At 39.3% G+C, this 20,620-nt stretch overlaps 1 protein-coding gene across 1 annotated transcript in view; it reads left to right on the top strand.

Annotated features, from left to right (window-relative positions):
• LOC127479182 (transcription initiation factor TFIID subunit 4-like) overlaps positions 1-20,620 on the top strand; it is a 145,463-nt gene that overhangs the window by 85,819 nt on the left and 39,024 nt on the right. The window contains exon 14 of the mRNA XM_051805811.1: positions 14,857-14,979. Coding sequence (XP_051661771.1) covers positions 14,857-14,979 — 123 coding nt within the window. The remainder of the gene's footprint in view (positions 1-14,856; positions 14,980-20,620) is intronic.

Here is a 20,620-nt window from a genome sequence, read left to right as displayed (position 1 = left end):
GTCTTGTCATTAAAAATACTGTGTCAGCCTGTGAAAGAGTAGTTACATCATCTTAGTTGAATAATGAGATGCTCAACATACCCTGAAAAAGTAGTTACCTTTCAGTAATAGCAATCTTTAAATAAATATAACGTATTATTGCCATTCACAGTGCGGGACTGGATGATTGTTTTTCCCTCAAGTATGTGTTTATTGAAGGTAGATGTAATTATCTCTAAAATGTAAACACTTGAAAGGTATTAGTGCATTTTTAATGTTATTAGGCAGTTGAGTAATGATTTGTAAGAGTTTTGTTTTCATTTAGTGTTAAAAATTGTTGCTGAATTGGCGGCTAACTTCTAGTTTTCTATGGAAATGGTCAGAGATATCTGATTTTCTGGAATGGGAAGGTGTGTTATATATATTTGTGCTGATGAGTGTCTGTACATCGAGGTGTTACAGCTTCCTCAAAACTGGTATCTCAGTATCTGATGGGGTTGGAGTGAAGCAAATTGAAAAACAGTGTGATGCAGTTACAGTTCATGGGTTTGTTGACTCTGCACAGCCACGAAGAACAGAGTAGGCTTCTTATACCACTGTGTCCCTTCCCTTCACAAGTTGTTTATATTCAGAACAGACATTTATATTCTTGAAATACAAATAACACCATGTAGATCCTGAAGATTTCTCTTAGTGCCCAAAAGCCATGTTCACATGGTAAAATGCTTCAAAATCTACTGATTTCCTAAAAAGTAGTAATAAAAAAAAATCTATCCTGGAAGAAGAGCTCATATCTGGCAAATGTGTTGGATAATCCAAGTCAGCTTTAGGAAAGTGTCAAATAGACAAAATGGGAAATTAGAGCATAAAAACTAAACTCAGGTGTTAATTGTGCTCAGGACGACAGGAGAGGAGGAAATTGTTCACTGCTAGAAACATACTGGAGGTGAAACTGGGGGAGAAGAGAGCACATTTTTATGAGAAATAGGATAATTTTATCGATTTATTTTCAAAATCTGTGTTTAAATTCTGGAGAAATTTGATACATGTTTTCATGAGGAGCCCTTAATCTTAAGGCAGCCCAGCGCTTTGTGTCTGTAATGGACATGTGCCACCTCTGGAGAAGTGGGGTGGGCTCCCCATGTAGGGTACCTGTAGAATATACAGGATATCTGCCATGCCTTACTAGGACAGGTAATGATTAAGAAGGTTATTGAATATACATTATTGCTTCACTGTATATGTGACTGAATAATTAAGTAAAATGTTTTCAGCTTCCTGTTTGAGAAACAGTAAATTCAGTATTCAACAAAATTGTACTCTCTTTTAATAATGGTCTGTCATCAGCGTTTGCCAGCCTTTCTTCTTAAGCAATATGTTCAGGGAATCTGTTGTGTATTAGGGTGTGTCAGGAAACAAAAATATGGGATGGCTTTTTTCCGCCCTCTAAGAATATAAGTTGTTTGCATCTTTTTGCTATTTTGCCTTTTTAGTGCTCTAGGTGACCACAAGATAGAGTGTTACAGACCTCCAGGTTGCACTGAGAACATCTCAAGGTTATGCAGCTACAGTAGCTAACCCTGTAAACGTCTCTAATTAAGTGTCAGATGGAAAACTTCTACCTTATTTTAGGGTGCAGAAGTCAAACAATGCTCTGAATTTTACCAGACACTTCTCAGAGGAGAAAGGTAACTTGAGGTCATGAGAGGCTGGCACAGATTTCTGAGACCAGTTGTTTATCCCAGTTTTGTCAAGGTTTAATCTTGGTAATTTTCACAGAGATAGAATTTACTTCATTATACAGAGCTAAACTTTAGTGTGTTTTGGGTGCAGTCGTGGTGCTCAGGAGAAGGTGCTGGGTCTCAGTAATAAATCCATATTTATTTGATGTTTTGGATACAGAGCTATTATTATGCATATTTAAATATCTTGTACATTGTTATGTTATCTGAAATGCACATATTTCTTAAATTTGTCAACGGATGCTTCTGTTACCATTGCAGTATGTGGTGACTTCTGTGATCTGCTCAGCTATACAAAAGAAAAAAATTCATAAATGTACATTTCATAAATACCCTCAGGCTTTAAAAATAATTCCTCAGTTAAAAAAATGCTCATCTGTCCATGTAGCTGTGTGGAAATTATTTCTGTAAGTACTGAAATATGAAAAACAAACGCCCTGGATCCAATGGATAAGGAGATGTCTGCCTTAGGAATGTGAGGACGTGCTGGGCTGGGCAGCAAGTGTGAGAATGATCTGACTGTTCCCTGGTGAGGATTTTTATTTGTGCCTCTTAGTGCGTTTTTGCTCCTGTCACTTTTTGTGTGTGTGTCCCTCACATTTAAAATGTTATAATTGAATTCTTCTGTCACACCATTGTAACTCTGGAGTAACTCCATTGACATCAGTAGCAATATTCTAAACAAACAGAATTTGTCCCTCTGGTATTAGATATAATCTCATATCAAAACAACTCCTGTGGACAATTATGATTTATTGTTATCAGCTGCACTTAGTATTTTTACTGACATGCAAAATATTTTTGTAATTGTACATGTAAAATAACCCGTGTTTGTGTATATACCATTTATTTGAAAATCACATCTAAATTTTGTGATTTTGCATTAATTTCGGGGTTTGCATATTTAGCATTTATTTCCAGTCTTCTCACTTAGATTTGGTTATTTAAGATGCAAATAAGACCGTAAAGGTTTTCAGTGTTTTCTCCTTGCAGTAGTTTCGGGTTTAATTACAGCTGTCTTTGATAATAAACGTGTGCCTGAGTTTGTGGTACATTTGATCAGGCTGTTGGTGAGTGGGTCCAGGAACAGTAAACATTTGTGACAGGTTGTTTGCTGAACACTTCCTGCGTGCATATGGCAGATCATAGTTCAGTTGTTAGCAGATTATCCATCCTGCCTTCATGTTAAAAGAGGATCCTTCCAGCCCCTGCTTAAAGCTGTGCCTCACCATCCCAGGAATGGGTGTGTTGGGTGGGATCTGAGGGATGGTGGGACTGTGAAGGGGGAAATGAGCACAGCAAACAGCTTGTAGTGATTCCAGCCTTCTGCTTGTGATCCCTGAGAAGTGTCTGTCGTGAATTTAAAACTGCTTTGGAGCAGTTAATCAGTTCTAGAATAGAACATTGTTAAATATTCTTCAAATTTATAGCCAAAAAAGAACCTCTAAAGGTGTTTAGAACCATTATTACTTAGGGGCTGGTATTTTAACCCCATATATTTAAAACTGGACTGGTATTTTAACCCCATATATTTAAAACTGGACTGGTCAGAAAAGTATGGGGTTTTTTAGACATTAATATTTTGAGCATCTAAACATTAAACAATATTTAGAACATAAGGAAATGTTACCCAATTCGAACAGGAAAGTCAAATTTATTTCTTTTTCAAGCTTGTGAGGACGAGGAGCCTGTAATGAGGGAATAATCTGGAGTTCTCCTCACTTATTATAATGAGCTGAGGAATAGAGAGCAAAGAATATAGTGCAATCTTTTTGTGAAAATTATATTCTGCTGATGGTGACACACATTTTAGACTGGTAATGCGTTGAAGGATCATAGAGATCTAAATCAAATGTTCAATTTGCAATAAATTGAAGATTAATTAACCCCCCTGTGTTGTTTTGGAGATGGGGAGAGTGTTTGTGGGAAAAGCAGAAGGAAGAGCGAAAGACTAAAAATATTTTACTTGAAAAGATGAATGTAAGGAGGTACATTTTAGATCATCTCATTTCCTTTTTAATGCAAATCTGATTCTTTGATTATTCACTTTTATTATTTATTTATCCTTACACAAAAGGTAAAAATTATGACATATTGGGAGTGCAGGCATTTTCTATAGTGCAATAATAGTGCAACTATTGCACTCCATTCATCTACTGGTGAAAAAGGATTTCAAGAAAAAATAATTTTGAATAGAATTAATTAAGGGATTCTTAAAGTGCTAAGCTTAATGTAGCTGCAGTTCTTTAAAGCAGAAAAACAAGAGAGAAAACAAATAATGCCCCTTAAGCAGATGCTTATTCACGTAGGATAACTAGTCTTTGATTTTGGAGAGGTGGTGTGACTTGCAGCTGAAAACCTTGATTTACTGCCGTTATTTATATCTGCAATAAATGAGGAATAAGCATAAAACATGAAAAGGAAAATTAAGTATTATGGTAGTTCTCCTACTTTTTTATTTTATTTACATGAAATAGGCATTTTTAATGGTGTGTTGCTGTGCCTTTTGTTGACCATATCTGTACGCCAGGTCTGTCTGCTTGTTTCCATTGGCTTGTCATGTTCACTAATTAGGGAACTGCTGCATGATTCACCTTGTTAATTAGAGGGACTTGCACACAAAGGCCCTTCGGGCAGTGCGAAAGAAGAGCCTAGCACTAGTGCCCTGAGAAAGCTACAGCCTGTGAAGTAATTCTTCTCATCTACCTTCTATTTTTTATTTGAAATGAATAAATCATTGAGATTTTCCTTGTGGAGTGAGAATGCAAGAATTCACATCTTTGTAAGATGTAAATTATATGTGATCAATAGAAGGGGAAGACTACTGTATTGTACTTACACGATTCCCTAATTTACTGCTTGTCAGCGCCTGAGAAATTGCTTGAAATATTTTGTCCCCAACACTGTGGTGTGTTGTTCCCTTGATCTGCAGGAGGAATGAGCAGTAGGGTTTCGCTATGGTTAAATCTAAAATAGAAAAGATGTAGATTATTTAAATTTCGAGCTTGTTTTGCATCCCCAGTGGAACTTCCATTTCACAAGCGAACCCCCAGCACTGCCCCCACAACTTTTAAGGGGAAGAAGGTGGTGGGTGTGTGGCTATTTTTGTTCCTGGAGTTTTGCTCTGCCTCAAATCTCACTTCTGAACAGAGCAGCATACTTGCTGTAGTGTGTGTTCTTTAGTTGAATATAGTTTCAGAATAAATTAAATTTGTTTTTGTCATGTCACTTAGACTTGATCAAACCACAATCCAGGCTGCAGAGAAGGATATTGCGTTAAAAGTGAACAACCAGTCACTACACTACACATTCCCCATCTGTTTGTGACACTTCAGACATTAACTCCAATGCCATTCTCTCTAACTGTTTGATTAAAATTACTTATTACAGCCAAATGATTTTTAGTAGATTGCTGCACTTGCCTCATTTCCTCAAATGAGACTGGCAGTTTCAAGATGCAAATTTCCCATAAGAATGCTAGAGCACTGGTATCAAAATCTGGGCATTTTCTTTTGGAATAATCTAGTTAAAGCCTCTTACTGGAATTTCTGATTAACTACTATTTTAAACGCACTTAAAATTTCTGCTATTCTGAAGTCTTGTGCTAATGGCATATAGCCACAGAAATTTTCCCAAAAAATACAAATACGTATTTTGAAAAAAAAATTGAGAAAATGCCTCAGGCTGACTTGAGATTTTATGGTCTGAAATACTGTTGCTCTTCACTTCCATGAAGCTGAGCTCTTCCCGTGTGCCTCAGTCTGCAGCTGACTCCATTGACAGACTAACCAAGAACTTCATCTTTTTGGTACAGTTCTGCTGCACTGCTTCTTAATTACTTCAGTTTACAAGGGTGTGCCAGAGATGGAACAGAAATAAAAGTAAAAAAAAGGCCATGCTCTGCTATGGACACTCATGATGCACAGAGAAGATTCTGCAGATAAAATTCCTGCTCAGAGTCCCAGATACTAACACAGAGTTGTAGTGGCCATGGAGAGTTTTCGCCATCCAAATAGCTGTTGTATTACTCAGACACCATGAAAGATTCTTTAAAGGGTATTTTCAAAAATGTTTATTCTGGGGGTACTTCACCCCCTGAAAACCAGAGCAGTTGATTCCTGTCCCAGTCTGGGGCTGAGCTCAGCAGCTCTGGAGTCCCTGGCTCAGCTGCCGGTGTGGGGAACTGAGGGGAGGCTTCCTTGGGAGGCTCATCTGGCCCTCCTGTTGTCCAGTGCATGATTTTAAAAAAGCAAAGCTCTCTTAGTTGAGTTAGCTCCTCTTGTCCCAGTGTTTGTCAGATGTCCCGAACTGAAGCCACGGCTCGTTATTACCTTAGTCTGTAGCTCTAAACATGCCTGTCCTTCACACAGGCTTTCACTGCAGTTTATATTCCCTCATCTTCATTAAAGCATCAGTTTGAGTCCTCACACAGTGTCTCACTTCAAGGGGGAGAACATCCTGGGAATCTGGGGAGGATGGGAAACCCCCACTTAGATGAACAGAGGGAGATGATCTCAATCTCTGCAGTGCCCCAGTGGTGAGGAGGTTCTGTTACGTGCACCTGAGTTGAGGAGCTTGATGATGCCATCAAGCTTTTTGACTTGTACTCTTACAATCATATTTGTGCTGAATGTGTTGTTTCCTTTGAAGAACAGCTTGAGAAGATTTGTAATTGTCCATTGTTGCTTTGCTCAGAAATAACATTGATTGATAATAATAAAATAACAGATCTTGGGGGGTTTTTTTCAGCCTTTTTTGTGATCTCACAACAAGTAAGTTACTGACATTTCAATAAGCTGCCAACTCTAGTGATGCTGATCCTGCCCAGTTGTCTGTGCCTCAGAAACCCTTTGCTCAAATGGTCTGTATTTGGCTTGGCAAATCTACCAAACACTATTATGGGACCTAACAAACATCAAGGCTCAAAATAGGGGTGTCTTCAGTTTAGTATAGGAGAGGCTGGAACTGGTGCTACTGGAGATAACTTCTTTGTTTGAGGAGTGGTATAACCAAAACCAAACAAAATGTAGTGGAGCTCCAACAACAGATTTTGAGGAATGAAGAAATGTAATTATTAAAGTTACTGGAAGGATCAAAATAAAAATCCATTGTTGTAGAACTCTTTTAGAAGTATTTGAGGGATATCTTCCTAAAAGTATTTATTATACCTTGTGTCACTCTAGGTTGGAATATGTAGCTGAAGAGATGGTTAGACAGTTGCAGAAATAAATGGGTTTAAGTTAAACCAAAATAGTGCATTGTATTTGGAAAATCAAAAAAGGCAACCGAGTATGATAGAAAATTACAAGACTTTTTAAAATCAAATCTCAAAATTCTTCATGCTTATTGTTTTTATAAGCTGTGAGTAAACTATTAAGGATGCTTCCAAGAAAATGAAACCTGTATCATATATATAGGTATATAATCAGTTCAGACAACAGTATGTGGTCTAGAGTAGTGAGGAGATAAAATAGTAGTTTTACTGATAATTATTTTAAAAATCTCATTGAACTAATTAATGTCCATGACTGGAGAAAATTACTATTAAGGCTTTTTCTTTCAGGGAAAAATAAAAATGAAAGGCAGGATGCACCCTGGCATTTTCCATGTCAGAATCTGACACATTGAAAGTAAATAGGGCACGTTTAAATTTGTGTAAACTTCTAAAACATAATGAAATTGGATGTAATAAACACAGATGTCTATTGTAGGAAGGACACTTGGTCCGAAGTACCCCAGTTAAGATTCCAGAACTGTGCTGAGATGCTCATTATTTTGAGAAACAGTCATCTTGGGGCTGAAACGTTCCCAGCTTAGTCTTTGCCCAGGGTGGTTTTTTTCCTAATACTATGCAATCATTTTTAAATGCTTTGAAAAGTGTGTGGGAAAGAAAAAAAGAGAAAAGCCAACAATAGCAAACCCAAAAGACAAACACCTTTTGCAGTAAAGTAAAATCTTGATCTAGCTCAAATAGATGTACAACCATTGCAAGCCATGACTGGAGCTTTTACTGAGGTGTCGGAGGACATTGTGGAGAAGCAGCTCCAGCTCTGTATTGAAGAAAAGGAGATAGATTTTTTTCAGAGCTGCGAATGTTTAAAAGTCTCACAGAATGTGTTCAGTGTCAGACTTGCTGTTACACAGGTAAAACTCCTCTGGTGTTGCATTGTTGCAGTGCCTCTTCTAAACTCCAGCTCCTTTGGACTGGTTTCTTCCCAGCAGTAGCTGTGGCTGTGGAGCTCTGCTGACCTTTCGAGTGCCACAGAGAGAGGGGGGAGCCCAGCACGGGCATCTGCAGACACGAGGCACTTCTCAAGGCTCTCTGAAAGTTCACTGATGCACCAATCCTTCTTGATCATTGCCCTGGACTTGTTGAGGTTACTGCCAGCATTTTTAATGAGTTTCATTTTTTTAATTGCACCTTCTGTTGTGGGCATCTTAGGACATGTGTAATGGTTCCGCATTTCAGGCACTCCTCAGCAAAAAAGATGTTTTTCCGGGGGGTGTAATCACTGTCTGAGACTGATAGATACATGTTGCAGACCCATCAATTAAGACAAGCTTTTCCCAGCATATGACCCTGTTATCAGGAATTAAGCCATCCATTGCAAACAGAATTAGGAGGGATCTCCATTGATGCCTATTGGCTAGAAACCAGTGCTTCAATCATTGTTTATATGATCTTGCTTTCATCAAACATTTCTGCCATTTCGCACCCTCTGTTGCCAGTTTTCTGCTGGGGTTCAGTGCTGCCTGCCTTCATTCTGGGCTGCAGTTATTTACAGCTTCTGTGGTGCTGGTGGCCTCTTCTCAGCCCTCGTTTCTTAGGTGGTATTTCTGAATATGTTGGCAATTGTAAGTAGACAAAATCTAGTTCTTTGTGGGCTGAGTTGGCTCTGTGACTACAGAAACTTTGACAATGCGGCTTCTATTCCCTTATCAAATCTTATATTGGCAGTATTTAAACATACATGACTTCTTCCTTAAGCTCTTTCTTCTTTATCTTTATAATCATCTCTGTGTCTCTGTCACTGGGTTATTTTCCTTCCAGGCCAAAAAACATCCCTGAATTCTGCCTGTAGGTAGAGAAACACCTCCTTGACCTTTCTCTCTCATGTGATGCCACTCCCTCTTCTCCCTTTTATTTTTCAAGCTATTTATATGTAGACTTGAATTTTTAAGAGTTCCAGTCGTCCTCTCACTTTCTGATCATATTGAAGGAGATTTCTCTTAGTGCAGTCCTTGGCAGCTACAGCTCATGCCCATATTTCATCTCCATCTCTGCTTTAGCCAAAGCTAATTCCCATTTGCCTACATTTTCCCTGATGAATAAGTTGCATTCTTGGTTTTTGGAAATTATTAAATCTAAATTTTAAGATCTAGTGTTGATACTTTCGACAGACATATGGCTGTCTTCCTTGTGGCATATGGCTTGTGGCACTTCTTTCTAAAATACCTAAATGTGTCATAACAAATAATGATGCAAAGAAAAAGAAAACAAACTCACATTTTAGAGCCTCAGTTTTTAGCTTTACTTTATGAAAGCAGTGAAGTAGTGTTCTTTCTGTGGTTTTAATGCTGTGCTACCATCACAAAGAAGAAAATTTCATTGTCCAAATGATGCTTTCTTCTTATACTGTACTTTTCATCAAATGAGATATCTCTCAGTAGGTAAATGGCATGCTAAAAATACATTTGGATTGGATAAGGAGCAAGGAACAACATCTAATTTGTAAACATTTTTTCTTGTATAATATATTGAAATATTTGTGTTTTAGGTAAATATTTTTACTTTCAAAAAAGTTTATTGTTGTTGATTAGCATAGTTCTGAATTGAAGCATTGCTTTTTTCCCAGAGGGCAGAAATTTTAATACGTTATTGATAAGTATATCCATATTAATTGTGATGAAGGCAAGTTAAAGAATGATTTTGCATCTGCAGTCCAGTATGAAAATGAGAGTGTGAATGAATGCAGCTATCAAATGATTGCATCTTGTTGGTTGATGTAGTGAGTTAGATTAATTTCTGCTAAATCATGTTAATTAACAGGAAATTATTTTATCAGGATGTATAGGTAGCAACAGGTGTTTCATTTGTTTAAATATCCAGAAATTAGTAACTGTCTGAGTTAGAAGATAAACTATATTGTAATAAGAGTCTGCTTTGTTACTTTAAAATATGATTGATTGTGCAAAGTAAGAAGCTTAAGTAGCTTTAGTTTTATAGGTACTTTTAAGAGTCACTTTAGAACACTGAAAGTGGCTGCATTTAATTCACATTATTCTTCATGCTGAGAGTTCAGAGGGTGATTACTGTGGAACCAGGTGTACAAAACTGGCTGCAAAGTCATGTCCACTTGACACAGAGAGCGTGGCTCCAGAGGACACTGGGGAGAAGAGCCTCCACAGGGCAGAGTTGTGCATTTGGCATTGGTGGACAAGGTACAGTGTCTCCTCTTTTCAACCAAAGCCAAGATACTGCCTTTTTTAAATTATTTTAAACAAAAATTACAATTGAGGATCATTTTTTTGATGAAGAAACAGATAATAAGTAGGAAAGAGACTGGTGCAGGTCATCTGAAGTAGGCTATGAAAAAAGAGTATGTGACTTGGAGAGAAGACAAAGTTGGAATGGGGGTATGAAGAAACCAACAGTGGTGGTCAGTCTGCTCTGGGATGTTAAATAACACCCAGGAATCTTGTCAAATGTCTTGCTAATATGTATCCATAAACTGCAAAGATGTTCTATTGTAAGCAAATTCACAGTTAACAGTGCAGAGATGTTCTCCTAAGTTAGCTGGAGTACAGTAACCACTGCAAGATGAAGGCCTCTGTTGGTAACCAGTATCAGGATCATAGTTCTTTTGATTATTTTTAAATGTAATTTTATGATCCTCTGCCTTTGGGTGAGCTTTAAAAAAACCCCCGAACCCCACCAGTGATAATTTTTAAAAGATTGATGTGAATTTGTGCAACACAGTATTTATCAAGTATTTCAGCACTTCAGTCCTTATTTTATAAAACATCAGGATGCTGTGATCTCACTGATGATGCATGTGTTTGATGTATCAGAAATGTTTTGATCAGCATTCATGAAGGTTTACATAAGGTGGTTCTTTCCTGCTGCAGTTTACCATGGTGTGTACTGTAAAACCAGTACCAGAAACTGTATTGTGCTTCTGTCTGGAGCTTTTGTACCTGGCAGCATATTCCTTATTTGTATTAAAGTAATGTCTATTCATCCCACTGGGGCTTGATTATAAGTGAGGCACGTAGTAGAGGAGGATCCTTGTCTGGAGAGCTGATAGCATGAATAGACAAGCTGGGTGATGTGGGGTGAGAGGCACAGAGAGCCCAGCTCCTTTGGCTCTGGCTGTTGTTCTCAGGCTTCCTGTCAGGTGCTGAAATTATAGGTAGTGGAAAATCTTGTGAATGTGTCAAAAATTAGTCTATGATATCAAGAGCTATCTTCAGCTCTTCTCACTGGTTAAAAAAGAAAGGATGGAGAACCTGAGGAATATATGAGTGCAAACCCTTCTGCAGGCTCTTGGAGCTGTTACCTGTTTTCTTGGTAGAACAGCACCAGACACTGCAGGTTTCAAGGAGGGCAGGATTTATCCCACTATGGGGAATTTAGAGAAAAGGCATGTTTTGCATGTGCAAAAAAAAAAAAAAAACAAACAAAAGAAGGCACTGTGCTTATATTCCATGTTGAAACAATCATGGTATAGTGCAGTAGTACAGGTAGTACAGAGGGCCAAGTAAGTATTAGCTCCTGTGGGTTTGAAAATGGTGACTTTGGATAAGATACTCATATAATATTCATATAACCTTTGCATGATACCAGTTATCTATTAGACTGCATTTCTGACCTGCACCTCCCAGGAAACGAATACTTACTCCAGTGCAAAATTTCTTATTCTGCAAAGCTTGACAACTTCTTCTGAGATCACTCTGAGCCAGTTGGCCCTCTCTTAAATATTCATCAGACTTCTGATAATTGTGATAACCCTTATAGGCTGGCAAGCATGGCAAATTAGCAAAAAGATGATTGATCTTTTTTTATATGCAGTTTTATCTTCAACCTTTCCTGGATATATGTTATACTATAGTAATAATTTCTTCTCTAAGGTATTTGCCAGTATCTGGATTTGCACATCTATTTACAGTTGCCTTGAAGCCTCATAATTACAATACAGCTGAAATGTCCATTTTCTTTCCCTGACTACAAATAGGGATCAATCGAATTTTAAATGACTGCTTACGGGCTGGCTTCCGATCATGACCTTTGTAAATGATTAGAGCTCACCACTGTTGCTATCTACCTTGAAAGGGTAAGCGGGCAGGTCTGTCTAACTGGCATTTAATCTGGAAGAGAGCCAAAGATATTTGAGCTAAAAACCTAATATGAGTTGGCAAAGAGAAGTATGTATAGACCTTTGCACTATTATTTAGATATTTTTCTGCGTTTCTTTTTTTTGTATTTAGGAAATTCTTTTCTCCTCTAGATGCAATATGTATTTTTAGGTAACGTTAAGCTGGAGTTATGGTAATAACTGCAGTTGCAGAATATATAGCATAAAAATGTGAAAAATGGGGTTTCAAACTTTTAATTACTGAATTCACTTTTTCTGAAGAATGTAAAAACATAGAATGGTTTGGGTTGGAAGGAACCTTAAAGATCATCTAATTCAACTCCCTGCCATGGGCTGGGACACCGTCCACTATCCCAGGTTGCTCAAAGCCCTGTCCAGCCTGGCCTTGGACACTTCCAGGGATGGGGCAGCCACAGCTTCTCTGGGCAACCTGTGCCAGGGCCTCACCACCCTCACAGGGAAAAATTTCTTCCTTGTATCTAATCTAAATCCACTCTGTTTGAAGCCATTTCCCCTTGTCTGTCACTACATGCCCTTGTAAAAAGTTCTTCTCCAACTCTCTTGTAAGAGCCCTTTAAGTGCTGGAAGGCTGCGGTGAGGTCGCCCCAGAGCCTTCCCTCCTGCAGGCTCTCAGCCCTTCCCAGCTCTCTCAGCCTTTGCTCATGGCTCCACCTCTCTGGTGGCCTCCTCTGCACTGGCTCCAGTGGGTCCATGTCCTTCTTGTGTTGGTGGCCCAGAGTTGGAGGCAGCACTGCAGGTGGTCTTGCCAGAGTGGTGTAGAGGGGAAGAATCCCCTTCCTGAAAGAATTCCTGAGAGAATTCCCTGAAAGAATTAGAAGTGTCAAACTTCTAATCCACCAACACCCTCAAGGCTTTCTCCTCAGCCCTTTCTCCACCCAGCCTGTGTTTTGCTTGAGGTTGCCCCAACCCAGATGCAGGACCTTGCACTTGGTGTTGAACTTCATGGGGTTTGCAGGGGCCCAGCTCTCAGGCCTGTCAGGGACCTTCAGGATGGCATCCCTCCCCTTCAGCGTGTGACTGCACCACACAGCTGGGTGCTGGCAGCACACCTGGAGAGGGTGCATCGATCCCACTGTCCACGTCATCGACAAAGATGTGAAAATGTGCCAGTCCCAATCCCGACCCCTGAGGTCACCAGTTGTCACCAGTCTCAACGTGAACATCAGCCATTGACTGCAGCTCAGAACAGCTCCTGGGGGTGTTGGTTGACAGCAGCTGAGCATGAGCCCGGGTGTGCCCACGTGTCAGAAGTAGTGACCAGGGCAGTGACCGTCCCCTGTGCTGGGCCCTGCTGAGGCCACCCTGGAACACTGTGTTGGGGTTTGGGCCCTGATGCACTGACCTGCTGGCTGCAGTTCCTCTGTGCTGCTCTTCAGGTGCTCTTGGGTTCCCCTGCAGTCCCTCCTCAGGCTCTGGGTGTGTGTTGGCCTTGGCATCTTGGTAGGGGTGGGATGGGCCTCCACTGGCAGCCTGAGTTGAAAGCCCTCCCTGGGGAGCCTGTGGCCAAAGCTGTTCATAGTGCTTGGTCACAAGGATGTTGCACTGCTAAATGAATGAATCTGAAAACTGTGCTTAATGGGAGGCAGGAGGTGGACCTGCTTTTTCTGGGCAGACATGAATGGAGAAAAATACCCGACACTGGCACTTCTTAGCTTCAACCTCCTCTCCTTTTAACATCAGCCAAGATCATTCAGGCTCTGCTTGTATGTGCAGGTCACATGTAGGTGATGGCTGAGACACTTCTATCTGCTTGTCAGTTCAGTTTTATTTTAATGAAGAGTTGTGCCTGTATCATACATTGTTTTAATACCACCACTGAATTTCTTGAGGTGGTGTTCTGTGTGTTGCTGCTGAAGCAGGAACAAGTATGACATCAGTGGGATTAGAAAGCAAACACCTCCTCACAATTTGTTGAGGGGTTTTGCAAACCCAAAGTTTTGAAATTAATAAGAATTGTTGCTGAGAGCTATGAATGCTTTTATCTAATTAAAATAATATACTGCATTACCTAATCAATTACTCTTGTGTAGTATTGATGATCAGAATATTTATTAAAGTAATAGTGTTCATGGACACTTAGATTAACTCCTTGAAAGGATTATACAGTTTATGGTGAAGATCCAATCTTGCCTCTCTTGTGCTGGCCAGAGTATTTTCTCTTATTTTCTGTAGCATGTTACTTTGTTACATAGAGCAGCTGGCACATTGTTTAATTATTCTTAGCTTCAAACCAGTCAAATGTGTTCTTACCTAAAGCTTAATCCCAGAAAGCAGCTGTAAATTTGGGTTGTAGAGGTTTTGTGTCAGTATTACCTTCAGCTAGTGTTTAGGTAGAGGTGTTTTATTAATTTAGATTTTCTTAAAGAAAATATTGAGTATTTGAAACATTTGAATATGAGATGAAAAAAATTTTCGTAATATTTGAATGGGCATTTACATTCTTCTTGTCAGTATTAAACTGGAGATGTGTAGTTAGTATGTAGTACTTGCTAAGGCACTTTTTAATGGAAGCATGGAGTTTCCAAAATCAGTTGAGTTATTTGGAAGCAGAAATCCTGTGAAAAGTCATGAGAACTTCTGTATCTTCATTATTCCTCTAGGAAGAGTGGCTGGGAACAGCAAGGTGCTGTCAGGGGTTGATCATGTGTGACTTCTGCCTCATGCTTACAGGTCTGAAAATAACATTTCAAAGTGACAACAGAATAAAAACTAAAGTGAGTTGTTCCTCTCTCTACCAGATGCAGCAACAAGAGCTGGCCCAGATGAGGCAGAGGGATGCCAATCTCACGGCACTGGCAGCGATCGGTCCCCGCAAGAAACGGAAGCTGGATACACCTGGACTGCTCTCCATAGGAGGGGAGGTATGTGCCCGTAGAGAGTGAGAGAGATTATTACTCCTAAACCTCAGAGGAACACCTAGAGTTGCTTATTCCGGTTGTTTTCCATGAACAGTGTAACTTGAAAAGGCACATTTCTCAATTAGAAGGACCGTGAGTCCAGTTTATCTTGCCACAGTTAAAATGCCATCTTCTCTTAGTTGTATTTTCAAGTATTAACTGTCAGCAGATAATTAAAGAATATTTTAAAAATATTTGAATGGGAAGTGTAGGTCTTAAACTACTCACTGTCTTTGTACCTGTTTTCTGCTCTGCCTAATCCGAAGGAAAATGAAAAAAAAAAGAGTGGGGAGTGAAGAAGTATCCAGAAAAATATAACTGTAGTCTCACAGTTGGAACCAAGAGCTTGTAGTAATACCAGTAAGTGTGGCTTTGTGACAAATATGTGTCTAAACTTCTTACAGAATATCAGGTTGTCCCCCACCCCTGCAAAGATAAGCTTATGATCATGCTCAGTTGTATGAAATTTCAATGAGAAGACTGTGTTCAGAAGTAGAAGCAGATTTGTTAGCATGATTCTCCTGTTATCTCAGATGGAGCAGCAGCTGTACTGCACAATGGAATGCAAGGTCATCCAAAGCCTGGTGTGTGTTAACCAAGGGGCAGAGCTGTGGTGACAGGGCTGCAGGACCTTGGGTAGCTGGGAAGAGCCCTGTGTTGCTCAACACAGATACAGTTGGGTGCTTTTGTTCCTGCTCTGCCTACACAGTGGAGTCAGAGAAATTCTCCCTATTATATGCCTGTTCTGAGGAAAGGCAAACATTTTGTTTTGAATAACTAAACTAACAGTTTTGGCTCAGACATTTGACTGTCTAAATGCCAGGCATTTCCAAAGGCCTTTTTGTTTCCCATTTTGGACAGCTTTTATCTGACTTCTCTCTTTTCATGTGCTAAGATTAGTGCTAGGGAATTAGCTGAGCTAGGAACAGAAGTGGATCTTGTTTACATTCTAAACTTGACTTAGGACTCCAAATATGTAGGAGGTACTCCTGTTTCTGGTGAAATTAGTTTCAGACTAAGGGAGCTCCCTGTGTTTTGTGTTGTCCTGTTATTCCCTCCTTGTCATATGTTTGGTAAAGAATTTTGTTCTCCATATGCACCTGAAAGAAATCTCACACCAACAGGCCAGAAGAAACTTTATTAGAAACTCAACTGGACAGTGACAGCTTTGGCTGTCACTCATTTAAAAATAATTTGAACCTTCTAATAATACATGGATCCTTTCAGATTTTACCAAGTGTACCTTCCCTGCTTGTCTTCACTTGACCGAGGGAATATTTTCTCCCAAGTATCAGAATTTGATTTTTATTGTCTATTGGCTCTTTTTAAAAAAAAATGATCCTTTTGTAAGCTTTTACAGTTTGATGGACAAAACTGTGGTCACCTTCAGTGCAACATTTTATTCAGAGCTCTGCCTCAATGGGTTATTGATGAACAGCTTCCCTCTCTCCCTAGAAGCTCCTTATCTCCTAGTACAATGCTTCAAGGAAAGATAAAGGTCTGTGGCAAATTTCAAAGGCTTCTGGAGATTTTTGCTTCCTTTTGCTGCTCACCTAGCCCAGATTTTGCTAAACAACTGTATTGTTCAATTGGCAAAAGATCCTTGGAGTTTTTGCCGATACATGGATTTCCTGGAGCCATGAATTGTGTGCCAGTTCAGACAGAATTGCTCCTGTCCCACTTCTCCCAGCTTCTGACCATCCTGGCCAGCTCACAGAGATGCCTGGCTGCAAGCTGATTTCAAGGTCTTGGATACTGTATTTGCATTATTCAATGTCTTTTCTGGGGAACAGGACCTAAAGTGCTGTTAGAAGCTGTCACACAAGTTGGCTGCTAGAAACTCCCTTTCTGGTATTCTTCTGAGCTCATTTTAGGGCTGCTATGCAGAAATAAACTCAACTCCTCCAAGATGTTTTACTGTAAAAGGTAGTGAAATGTTGTATTTTTTGTCTAAGACTGTCTGATATCTCTTCTTTGGATTTCTGGAGATTATAAACATTGTTATGAGGCTGTTCTGTGGTACTGACATCCACCTTCAGATCTCTGACCTCCACTGTGGTCTATGACACTGATTTCTCTAAGCAATTTCTAAGCTGCTTAAAGCCCTTGCTACTGATAATCTCTGCTAGCAAGGTCTGACTTGGCCAGAGCTTCCTTGGCCTGCCTTTTTTTTTTTCTGAGTCAAAATAGCCAGTTTTTGAATTGAAGTTGCTAATCTCCTCATTAATCTTTTTTTACTTACATGTCTGCTTTTGTTGCAACTGAGACACTACCCAAATGCTGATGCAAAAGGAAATAATTTACAAATCATCCCACCCTGGCATGGTACATTTTTCTCCCTTTCTGAACTAACTCTTGTTTGATATTTTACTTCGTTGCATTGGCCATTTTTCAATGAGAAGTGTTGGGTTTCAGTCCAACTTCTTTTTTTTAACAGAAATACCAGCTCACAATTTCTCTTTGGAAATCGGATCTTTTTAATGATACCCTTTTGATCTGAGCAGGAGGTCAATTTAGGGGCTACTGATGGATATTCTGTTTAAGACAAAAAGCTGATGGAAAAGCTTAGTGTTTCTGTGTTCAAGTACTGGTTGTTGTATAGAGAGAAATCTCTTCTACAGCTTTTATAAATGTGAAAAAGCTTGTACTCATAATTGCCTATATTTTCCACCAGCACTTTGTTCAAGAGTGTTTTCTTTAAACTTGTTCTCTGTCTCACGTTGCCAGTGCTCATTTGGACTTCCTGGCTTGTTTTCAAGCCATAGCTAAAATAGACTTTTTTTTTGGATGGCAGGATTATCATAAGACCAGGCCCATCATTTTTCTCTTCTGTACTACTACAGCTAACTTTTTTTTGATTACTTTTACTTGGGGACATGGAAAATGGGCAGTTTTGGAGTGAGGTTATTTTTACATGCTTTTTAAAAAATTTATTTTTTTTCTATATGCCACCACCATATAAAAATGCCTTTCCAAAAAAACAGGAAAAAATATTTTCTGGAAAAGTGGATGAGCAGGAGCTGGATGTTCTGAAATGACACTGCCACCACGTGTGTGACCAGTTGCAGACTGTCAGTAGCCTCAGCCAATCTGACTGTGACCCGATCCCAATCCCTGGTAGTGCATTCCTGCCTCTTCCCTTTGATTGGCTCTGGCTCTTGTTGTACCCTGAGCTAACCCATTTCCATGTGATAAATAGGAAGAAGACTAACCTAACAACAATAAAAAGTAAATAGTTCCTGCTTAGCTTGTTGAAGCAGTTTGGCCCAGAGCCCAGTGAGCACTGGAAAGGAACTTCCAGCAAGACAGAGACAGCAAACGTGAGATCACCTGCACTTCATTCCCTTCCTTTTTAGTGCCTTTCTTGTCTTCTCGTATTTTAGATGATCTGCTGCAAACACAGCTGCCTCTGTAGCAGCAGCAGCTCATCAGTAATTCAGCCTGCTTATTATTATAATGTGGTTTAGATCAAGAGGAAAAGAGAAGAGGTAAAGAGAAACGAGATACCTTTGGAAGGATTCGGCTTCTCTGCCTTGCAGTTGAAAATATTGCATTTGCAGAATTTTTTAGGGACTTTTCATTTATTTAATAACAGTAGACAAAATTTTTTGGAAAAAGTCACAGCTTCTTGGAATTGAATGCATGATTATCAAGTTGGGTATCTAACAGTCCTGGACCATGTGCAAGGACACACATGGTACCCCTGCAGTGGAGGCAGAGAGAGGGCAGTGGGTCACATATACAGGTTACAATGTACAAAGCAGCAACCACTTCAGCTCTTTAGTGAGCATCCTTAGGCACCTCTAATGTCAGATTAAATATAGGAAGTTTTGAGTTGCTTTTGTTTACCTGAGTTGCTTTTCGTTTGATTTCAGATCTATCCAGGTCACATTTTCAGTGGTTTTTTTCTTGAATTGTAAGGCTTTTAAGAGTCAGGATTCAAATTTGGTTTTGTTTATGAAATGGGTATTTTCACATAATTGTGAGAGTTAAAGCTTTAAGAAAAGGATTAACCATCCCAAGATTGGGTCAGGTAGCTTTTACAAGTTAAATATCTGGGTAGTGCTAAGGTGGCATGAATGCAGAATTTGCATATTTCCAAGTCCCTCATTTTTTATTATGGAATTAAAGTGTAGAATTTAAATGCAAATATTTTGCTGTATTTAATAATAATAATAATAATTTGCTTTTTCATTGAGACCTATGGCTAGTACCCCAAAATACATAAATACAGAGTATATGTTTGAAATATCTGAGGGTATAATTTGTTTAAATATCAAGTGAAAGCCCTCTCCTGGTACTTGCTGGCACAGATGGTTTTTGAATACTGAGCTTCCAAAGGCAGCTTCAGGGCTAGTTCAGTGAATCACCACTTATTGAAGACAGTCATTTTAGGGATAAGAAAAAACCCTCTTTCTCACAGCAGAAGAGCAGTCATCTTAAGAATATGCAGCAGAGTATCCCAAACACCATCTTTCAAAATGTGCAGGACCATATGTTGGGCCAGTGCTCAAGGGAGATCTGATCCTCTCTGTGTTTGCTCATCCAGTATATTCCAGCCATTATAATAGTCCAGAAGGATAATGTTCTTGCAGACCTGGAAAGTCCCAAAACTACAGTTAAAACAGGGATGTTTTGTGTGGAGAAAAGCTAATTACTGAAGTGATTTGGAAGCGTATTTCGGGTACGAGGCACCACATTTTTTAATTAAATTAATCTTTAAGACGATTTAATTTGAGTATTTTAAAGCTGTTTTCGTGTTTAGGTTTTGTATAAAACATGATTAAGGTGCTGGTTTAAGACTTGTAAGTCTGTGTTATACCAGGGGCCTCCCAATGCAGGCATAGGAGAAGTTACTTAATACTCCTGTCTATCAGGTCTTTATGCCATTAGTAACTCCTGATTTCTAAATGAAAATGTAAAGATGGATTCATGACTATTTGAGAAGCACTGTGACATAGTTGGGGAAAAGTACTTTTGACTGCAGTCTCTTTTTAGTTACCCATTGCTGAACATGACTAATTTGTTTGCACCATTAGAACTGACATTCTCACTTCATCTTGGGTTATCCACAGACATTTCAGCAATTATTTCCTCAAGTTGGTTGTCAGTATTTTAACAATATCAAGAAGAATCAGGATACTGGGCAATTTGCTCTTTGGAATAGGTCAGACATGAGCTGTGTCTTGGAAAGCCTGGCTTGGTTTCCTTCCTTTCTTGCCCTTTTAAACAAAAAGAGATGTACAGTGTGTCCTGCAGAAGTCTTTGTTACAGAGGGTTGTGCACTGGCTTCTCCCCAGAGTATCTGCTCAGCGAATATCACACACATTTAGAAGGTGATTCATCAACCAGTATATGAGGGATAACTGCTTCTGACAGATCCCAAAGAACCAGAACCAATGAACAGTCTTTTATTTGGGGGAAAAACACCACTCAGTGGGATTGCCCTTCTCTGAGCAAATCTTTAGGCTGTTCCCTCACCTTTCTGGCACTAAAGTTAATTTTATGGCATCCACTTTCAAAGGTGCTTGGAACAACTTGTTCAACAGCTCAAGTCTCAGCTTGGTCTTCGTGCTGTATAGTTGACTCTTGATAAATTACTTCT

Source organism: Manacus candei, unplaced genomic scaffold (assembly GCF_025592945.1).
Source record: "Manacus candei isolate 608988 ecotype Guabito, Panama unplaced genomic scaffold, ASM2559294v1 h1tg000065l, whole genome shotgun sequence".
In the NCBI taxonomy this organism is placed as follows: domain Eukaryota; kingdom Metazoa; phylum Chordata; class Aves; order Passeriformes; family Pipridae; genus Manacus; species Manacus candei.
This window is presented reverse-complemented; position numbering and strand designations above follow the sequence as displayed.